Genomic DNA, 8,671 nt, shown 5'->3' with positions numbered 1-8,671 from the left:
CTCCAACAAAATCATGCCCAGGTATTTCTTTCTGAAAAGCATAAAATAATAGATAGAATGATGTAATTAATATGCACAAAAATGATCAGTCATGATTAATATACCATAAGAAAAAAGTTTACATAATGAGGGATGCAGATTAAAAAAAAACAATAATTCTTTTTTAATCATCAAGGATTAAATAAACCACTACTATGTGATTGTTATTAAGGTTGAAAGACAAAAATGAAACCTGCATTGTCCTTAAGTCTCTTACTATCTTTTGCTTGGGGAAAAAAATGTACATATATGAGGAATAGAATGCTGTACTAGCATAAGAAAGACTTCAGTTCAAGCACTATTATTGATTAGCTCTGTAATCCTAAGCAAGTCAATTATAACTTCTCTCTGCCTGTCAGCCTTGGTTTTCTCATTTTAAAAACAAATAGAAATAGTATTTACTTCTCAGGGATCTTTTGACCACAAAATGAAATAATACTTTAAAATTCTTTTGAAAACTTTAAAGCACAATAGAAATGCTAGCTACCATATATACTTATGTCAAATAATTATAATTAGAAACAAGGTCTTTCTGGGAGAGGAAAAGAAGCCCTGCAGCTATAGGAATCAGGACAAAGTTCATTTGAAAGCAAGGCTTGAGAAGACCCTTGAAAGAAAGCTATAGCATCTAAGAGGTAGTTGTGAAGGGGAGTTCATTCAAGCAGTATTAAACATCTATCCCAAAGGCATGGGAAAAGGAGGTTTCTACCAAACATTAAAAACAATAAGATGCCTAGTTTGGATTGACCGTAATTTGTGTGTAAGGGAATATTGTGTTACAAAGCTTGAAAAGAAGGTTGAAGTCATGTTGAAAAGCTCTTTAAACGTCAAGTGTGTGGGGGGTCCTTGTTTGATCACAGAAGTAATTGGAAAAAGCTTTAACAAGTCTTGAGATTGAAGGAAAGTGTCATTAAAAAAATAAATCTCAACTAATTAGGACTCATCACTTACATTAACAAATGAACATTTTTGCCTTTAGACTCAGAACTTCTTTTTTTGTTTGTTTCTTTGTTTGTTTTTAGGCAATTGGTGTTAAGTGACTTGCCCAGGGTCACACAGCTAGTTCAATGTCAAGTATTTGGTCTGAAGCCAGATTTGAACTCAGGTCCTTCTGACTTCAGGGCCATTGTTCTATCCACTGCACCACCTATCCGCCCCATAAATTCAGAACTTCTTCATTGAGAAAATTATAGATTGACATCATAATTTTACTTAGAGTTATTTCTTGTGCATCTGGTAATAGATTCCCCCCAACTCCACTCTGCTGTGAGATGTCTAAATGGTAAGGCCATACACACACACACACACACAAAAAGAAGTCACAACCTTAAACTCCTAAACTGAAGAGTTCCAAGTAAATCTGTGCTAAACTAAAGAATCTAAAAAGGATTAATGTAAAATATTCCTTCCAGCTTGAATTGACTGGAAAAATATTTTGTGAGCTACTCCTCTTTGAAAATAAAATCCTAACAGCAGCAGATTATTGATTTAGCATTCAATTCACCCTTTGATATATCTAGTCCACCAATTCACTTTACGGAGAAGGAAACTGAAGTCTGAAGAAGTTAAATGATCTGCTCAAAGTTACACAAAGTTTTAAGTGGGTGAGCTAGTACATTCACATGGCATTCCTTTCACTATAGGGATCTAACCTGAATAGGAACAGATGAACACCCTCTACAATGGTCTCTGATGCCCTTGATCTTTGAGAATAGAAGAAAACTTTCTGTTAATGGTAAATTAACTCCAACAGTGGTAGTATAATAAATAATCTTATTATTTTGTATATGTAATTTATCAGTCCATGGGCTTTCATCTAGATTATCTTACTTGCCTATTACAACATCTGGGGAAACTAACTGATCCTTGTGGCTAAAGAAAGAATTCTGGAACTAGTTGCCATTATTCCTCATAAAGGAGGGTCATGTCGTTCATCTCGAAATATCTCAGTGAACTTCAGTTAGTTTTATCATGCTGGAAATGATGATGAGTTTATACTAAAATATTACTTTCAGATGATGTCTGAATAGTGATTCTTTTCCTAATGCTCATTAAAAGAGTGTATTTCTTTCCCCCCAATAAATGAATATCTGATACTGGATTTTCTGCACCAATTAATATAGGGTGTCATCATGCATAGGAATGTTATTAGCATTTCATAAATAATCTTGTCAAATCAACCAACCCATGCACTATTAAGCATGCAATTGGTGCCTACCATGTTCAGGACACAATGCAAGGCAGATAAATTGATAGCAGAAATAATTTCCACCCTCAATTTAAATGAAGATATAAGGTAAATGCATATATAAAAAGAAAATGAAGGATAAAAAGGTAAGTCCTTATATGTGTGTTACAGATTATGGGCCCCTGATAAGTAAACCAGGATTGGGAAAAAAATTCAAATTTGAAGAGTATAGCAAATGTGAAGTCAGATAGGCAGAAAAGATCATGACATAAAAAGTTACACTCGATAAGGATCTGTTATCATCCTCTTCATACCCTCTTTCTACTCTTATTAGCATTTATTGATATTGGGGGCAGTGTGCTATATTGAATGGAGCCCAGACTTTTGGTTAATGGATGCAAGTTTAAATCCTATCTTTGCCACTTGATTCTCTGTGATCATGAAGAACCCATATCTGAATTAACCCTTAATCTACATATCTATAAAACAAAGGAGTTATAATAGGCAGCTTTAAATTTCCATCCTTTTCGGAAGGCTGTAATCCTATTATGAAAACATACATTTCAAATGATGAATAAATATCAATTTGTATTTGTTAAAGTTTGGGAAAATTTATTTTCCTTTAGTTCTAAATTTTAATGCAGATATCCTAAAATCACACAAATCTAGAATATTTGAATTGGAAGAAACTTTAGGACACACTTTAAGAATATTAGAAGATATAAAGAGGCTTAGAACATGCACGCTGCTTATTAAATTAAAAAAAAGGCCTTAGTTCAGAGAAAATGGAATGTTAGAATTAGAAGATATCTTGGTAAATGGAACAATGAAAATTAGAGCTGTAAGAAAAATCATAAATGAGAATAAGCTTTTGACAAAATATGGCACCCATTCCTACTAAAAAGACTAAGGAGCATAGGAATCAATGGAATTTTCCTTAAAATCATAAGTACCATCCATCTAAAACCATCAGCAAGCATTATATGTAATGGGGATAAGCTAGAAGCATTTCCAATAACATCAGGTAGAAACAAGGATGCCATCATCACCGCTGTTATTCAATATTGTACTAGAAATGTTAGCTTTAGCATAAGAAGAAAAAGAAATTGAAGGAATTAGAACAGGCAATGAGGAAACAAAACTGTCATTCTGTGCAAATGATATACTTAGAGAATCCTAGAGAACGAACTTAAAAAAGACTGCTTGAAATAATTAAGAACTTTAGCAGTCGCAAGATATAAAATAAATCTTCATAAATCATTGACATTTCTATAAATTATGAACAAAATCCAGAAGCAAGAGACAGAGAAATTTCATTAAAATAATTGTAGACAGTATAAAATATATGGGAGTACTGCCAAGACAAACTCAGGAACAATATGGACACAATGCATAACACTTTTCACACAAATAAAGTCAGATCTAAATAACTGGAAAATATCAGTTGCTCATGGGTAGGCTGAGCTAATATAATAAAAAAGGATAATTCCACATAAATTAATTTACTTAGTATCATACCAAACTATTAAAAATTATAGATCTAGAAAAATAATAAAATTAATCTACAAGAACAGAAGGTCAAGAATATGAAGGGAATTAATGAAAAGAATTGCAAGGGAAGGTGACCTAGCCATACTCGATCTAAAACTGTATTATAAAGCAGCAATCTTCAAAACTATTTGGTGCTGGATAAGAAATAGAGTGATGGATCAGTGGAATGGGTTAGGTAAATAAGACACAGTAGTCAATGACTATAATAATCTATGTTTGATAAACCTAACGACTCCAGCTTCTGGGATAAGAAGTCACTATTTGACAAACTGCTGGGAAAATTGGAAAATAGGATGGCAGAAACTAGGAATAAACCAACATTTTACACCATTTACCAAGATAATGTCAAAATGGGTACATGGTTTACACATAAATGGTTATACTGTAAGCAAATTAGGAGTGGAAGGAATAGATTACCTGGTAGATCTATAAAGAGGGAAGAATTTATGACAAAAGAAGAGATAAAGAATATTACTAAATGCAACCAAGATTCAAAGGAAAACAGAAAGCTGGGAAACAGCTTTTTACAGACAGTATGCCTGATAAAGTCCTCATTTCTCAAATATATAGAGAACTGAGTCAAATTTATAATAATAGAAGTCATTCCCCAATTGATAAATGGTCAAAGGATATGAACAGATAGTTCTCAGATAAGGAAATTAAATCCATATATAATCATAAGAAAAAATGCTCTAAACCACTATTAATTAGAGAAATGCAAATCAAAACAACTCTGAGGTACCACATCACACCTATCAGATTGGCCAACATGACAAAACAGGGAAATGATAAATGTTGGAGAAAATGTGGGAAAATTGGAATCCTAATGAACCATTGGTGGGGTTGTGAACTGATCCAACAATTCTGGAAAGCAATTTGGAACTATGTCCAAATGATTATAAAACTACGCATAACATTTGATCCAGTAAAATCACTTCTAGGGCTGGATCCCAAAATAATCATAAAAATGGGAAAAGGACTCACATTTACAAAAATATTTATAGCAGCTCTTTTGGTGGTGGCAAAAAATTGGAAGTTGAGGGGTTGACCATCAATTGGGAATTGGCTGAACAAGTTGTGGTATATGCATACAATGGAATACCATTTTCCTGCAAAAAAAAAAAAATGATGAGCAGATAGATTTCCAAAAAAAAAAAAAACCTGGAAAGACTTACATGACTCTGAGTGAAATGAATAGAAACAGGAGAACATTGTACACAGTAATAGCAACATTATTCAATGATCAACTATGATAGACTTAGGTCTTCTCAGCAATACAATTATCTGAGACAATTCCAAAAGATGCTTGATGGAAAATACTATCCATATCCAGGGAAAGAACTATGGAGTCTGAATGCAGATTGAAGCTTACTATTTTCTCTCTCTCTTTTTTTTTCTTCATCATGTTTTTTTTTCTTCCCTTTTATTCTAATTCTTATTTCATGACATGAGTAATGTGGAAATATGTTTAATATGATTGTACATGTATAGCCTATATCAAATTGCTTGCCACTTTGGGGAGGGAGGAAAGGCAGGAAGGAGAAAAAAACATTTGGAACTCAAAATCTCATAAAAGTCAATGTTGAAAACTATCTTTACATGTAATTGGAAAGGATAAAATACTATTAAGCAGGGTAAAAAGAAAACTCATAAATGATCTATTGCAATCTTTTTTCTTTCATAGCAAATCCTGAAGCCCAGAGAGAGAGAAGATGCTTTGCCCATATGAATTTACAATTTCCAGATATTTGATACTCAGAACAAATGGCAGAAGGAAATATCTCTCTCATAGTGGAATTCATGCTCCTGGGATTTTCTGACCTTCCCAACCTTCAAGGCTTTCTGTTTGGACTTTTCTTGATCATCTACACTGGTATCCTGATAGGAAATGGACTTATCATTGTAATAATTAAGGTTGAGCCTGTGCTCCAAACCCCTATGTATTTTTTCCTGAGGAATTTTTCCTTTTTGGAAATCTGTTATACTTCAGTCATTCTTCCGAGGATTCTGGTTAATCTATGTACCCAGAATGTAAATATCTCTTTTATAGGCTGTGCAGCACAATTTTGTGCTTTCTTTGTTATGGCAATCACGGAAAACTTCCTCCTGACAGTAATGGCCTATGATCGCTATGTTGCCATTTGTAAGCCTCTGAATTATCCTCTCATCATGAACCACAAAGAGTGCCTCTGTCTGGTGGCTGGCTCTTGGGTCAGTGGGATCCCGTTCCATATATTGCTGACATACTTGATTTTCTCTTTGCCTTTCTGTGGTTCCAAAAAACTTGATCACATTTTTTGTGACATTCGCCCTTTACTGAAGTTGGCCTGTGGGGACACCTCTGTGAAGGAATTCTCTTTTTATGTTATTGTCTTGATAGTTGGTGTGCTCCCATTTCTGTTGATAATGTGCTCATATGTGAAGATCATAACAACTATCCTGAAGGTTCCAGGAACTAAAGGGAGATCTAAAGCCTTTTCCACTTGTTCCTCTCACCTAATCGTTGTGCTCCTATACTTGGGGAGTGGTATCATTACATATTGCGACCCAGTTCTAGCCACTCAGTAGGACTAGACAAAGTGTTCTCCATCATCTATACTACTGTAACCCCAATATTTAACCCCATCATATACAGTCTGCGCAACAAAGATATTATGTTTGCATTAAAGAAATTACTATGTAAATAACCAGGATCATAGAGAAAATAGCTGAACTGGGCTTACTTAAGCCCCAAAGTTCCTTCAGATATGACCTGACTCTGAAACCTTTCCTTTCCTAGTAATCTTAAGACTTTTGGATATCTCTTCACATTATAAATTTGACTTCAAACTTGTTTATAACTATTTAAGAAATAGTTTAGATGGTATAGCTAGGTGGCACAGTGGATAGAGAACGGGCCATGAAGTCAGGAGGACTCGAGTTCAAATCCAGCCTCAGACCAAACACTTGACACTAGCTGTGTGACCCTGGGCAAGTCACTTAACCTCAATTGCCTAAAAATAAATAAATAAAATAGTTCAGACTACCTTTAACGCTGTACTACTAAGGAGCTGTCCATTTTCTGGAAAATTACCATATATGGTTAAATATACTGGACAAATATTAAGAATTTCTACTTTTTGCCAGATCCAGGCTGAGAGTTTGAGAAATGATGTAAAAGTATCTTAAAGGAGGACTATTCTCAAAGTACTCTTGAATATTCTAATATTACTATTACTCATATAAAAACTTATTAACTTCCTTGTAGATTACAGACTTATTTAGTAAAGAAGTATTCAAAATATTACATATACATAAACAAACACACATATATGTATATATTGTTGTTTTATCTTTGCTTTATGCTGAGTGAAGGAAACTTGATTTTTTTTTACCTACTTAAAATCCTAGGGCAATAATATCAATAAGTAATTTTGATCAACTACACTTATATATAAGAAATATCTGTCAAGTTTAAAACATGTTCTATTGAAAGAGTTTCAAATGTTTGGAAGAAACAAAGTGACAGACACTTTTAGCAGCATTGTGTGTCTCTTTAGTGGTCTGATACAGCTTGTAAAATGAGAAAACCATAAAGTGAAATGGAGAAACCCCATTCTGTACTAATTAAAAAAAAATAAATTGAATGATTTACAAGACGGTGGCTAAATGATTATTGTTTATCACTTATAACACAACAATTCAAAGGCACTTATACTTGAATGGTAGTCAGATGCTCTGTAAACCAAGTTGCACTGGGGAAAATAAAGTCTTCTTTACAATCAGAGCTAGAGAAGGGGTGGAATTACCAGGTCTATTTCAGAGTATTGAAATATAGGGGGTACTGATAACATTATCAATATTATAGAAAGAAAAAAGGTACATCAATAAATATAATAAATACTTATGTATGTGAATGTGCATGCATAAAAATCCACATAAACATATTTAAATATGTAATGAATTTGCATACTTATATGCAAATAATACACACATACATGCATGTATGCTTAGGTATATACATGCATTTTCTTGTTTGGTCATTTCTCTCATGTCTGACTCTTTGCGACCTCATCTGGGGTTTTCTTGGCAAAGATACTGCAGTGGTTTGCCATTTCCATCTCCAGCTCATTTTATAGATGAGAAATAGAGGCAAACAGGGTTATATAATATGTCCAGGGTCCCACACAACTAGTAAGTGCCTAAGGCAAGATTTGAACTCAAGAAGATGAGTCTTCCTGATTCTAGGCCCAGCACTGTATTCACTGTGCCACCTAGCTGCTGGCATACATACATACATACAAATATAACAATCTCCCAGCCCCCAACTTTCAAGTTTCCCTTTGTATTATCTTCCCCAATTATAATGTAAACTCATTCAGGATATGGGACATCATGATTGCTTCAATTTTTTATCTCTAGTATTGAGAACATATCTCAACACATAGTAATGATATAATACATATGCTAGCAAACAATATGTCATTTTACGTATTTATATTTATCTACAGATTGATCTATTGATCCTTCTCTCTACCAAATGAATGTCTGTTTGTCAAGCAGAGATACAATGGTCCTAGTAGTGAAAATAAGCAATTTCGGTTATAGAGCAGAAACATTGTACAGATTTTTTTAAATTTGTGAAAAATTTGCCAGGATCCTCAATGAGATGCACATCCCCTAAAGACCATTTAAAGTTAGAAAATAAAAAGGGAAAACCTAGAAGACAACATAATCTAAATTTGTTCTCAGTGTAGAATCTATGGGAAAATATTATCCATGATCATTGTGATGGGGTGAGGGTGTTGATCTTACAAAGCTATTGATCTTAATATGCAGTCTTAATGAATGACTTTGCCTTCAGTTAATTGGGTTTACTTGCTGACTATTAAAAATAAGCACAAAACTGGATTC

At 33.7% G+C, this 8,671-nt stretch overlaps 1 protein-coding gene across 1 annotated transcript; it reads left to right on the top strand.

Annotated features, from left to right (window-relative positions):
* Positions 1-5,542: 5,542 nt before the first annotated feature.
* On the top strand, positions 5,543-6,346 carry LOC110199675 (olfactory receptor 10AG1-like). The gene has a single exon (XM_078148321.1). It carries the CDS (start codon positions 5,543-5,545, stop codon positions 6,344-6,346), a length of 804 nt encoding a protein of 267 aa, XP_078004447.1.
* The last annotated feature ends 2,325 nt before the right edge of the window (positions 6,347-8,671 follow it).

Source organism: Phascolarctos cinereus, unplaced genomic scaffold, assembly GCF_003287225.1.
Source record: "Phascolarctos cinereus isolate Bilbo 61053 unplaced genomic scaffold, phaCin_HiC Scaffold_9;HRSCAF=440, whole genome shotgun sequence".
Taxonomy (NCBI): Eukaryota; Metazoa; Chordata; class Mammalia; order Diprotodontia; family Phascolarctidae; genus Phascolarctos; species Phascolarctos cinereus.
This window is presented reverse-complemented; position numbering and strand designations above follow the sequence as displayed.

Excerpts from the sequence above, each read along its gene's own strand:
- LOC110199675 (XM_078148321.1), top strand. The coding sequence starts at position 5,543 with ATGGCAGAAGGAAATATCTCTCTCATAGTGGAATTCATGCTCCTGGGA.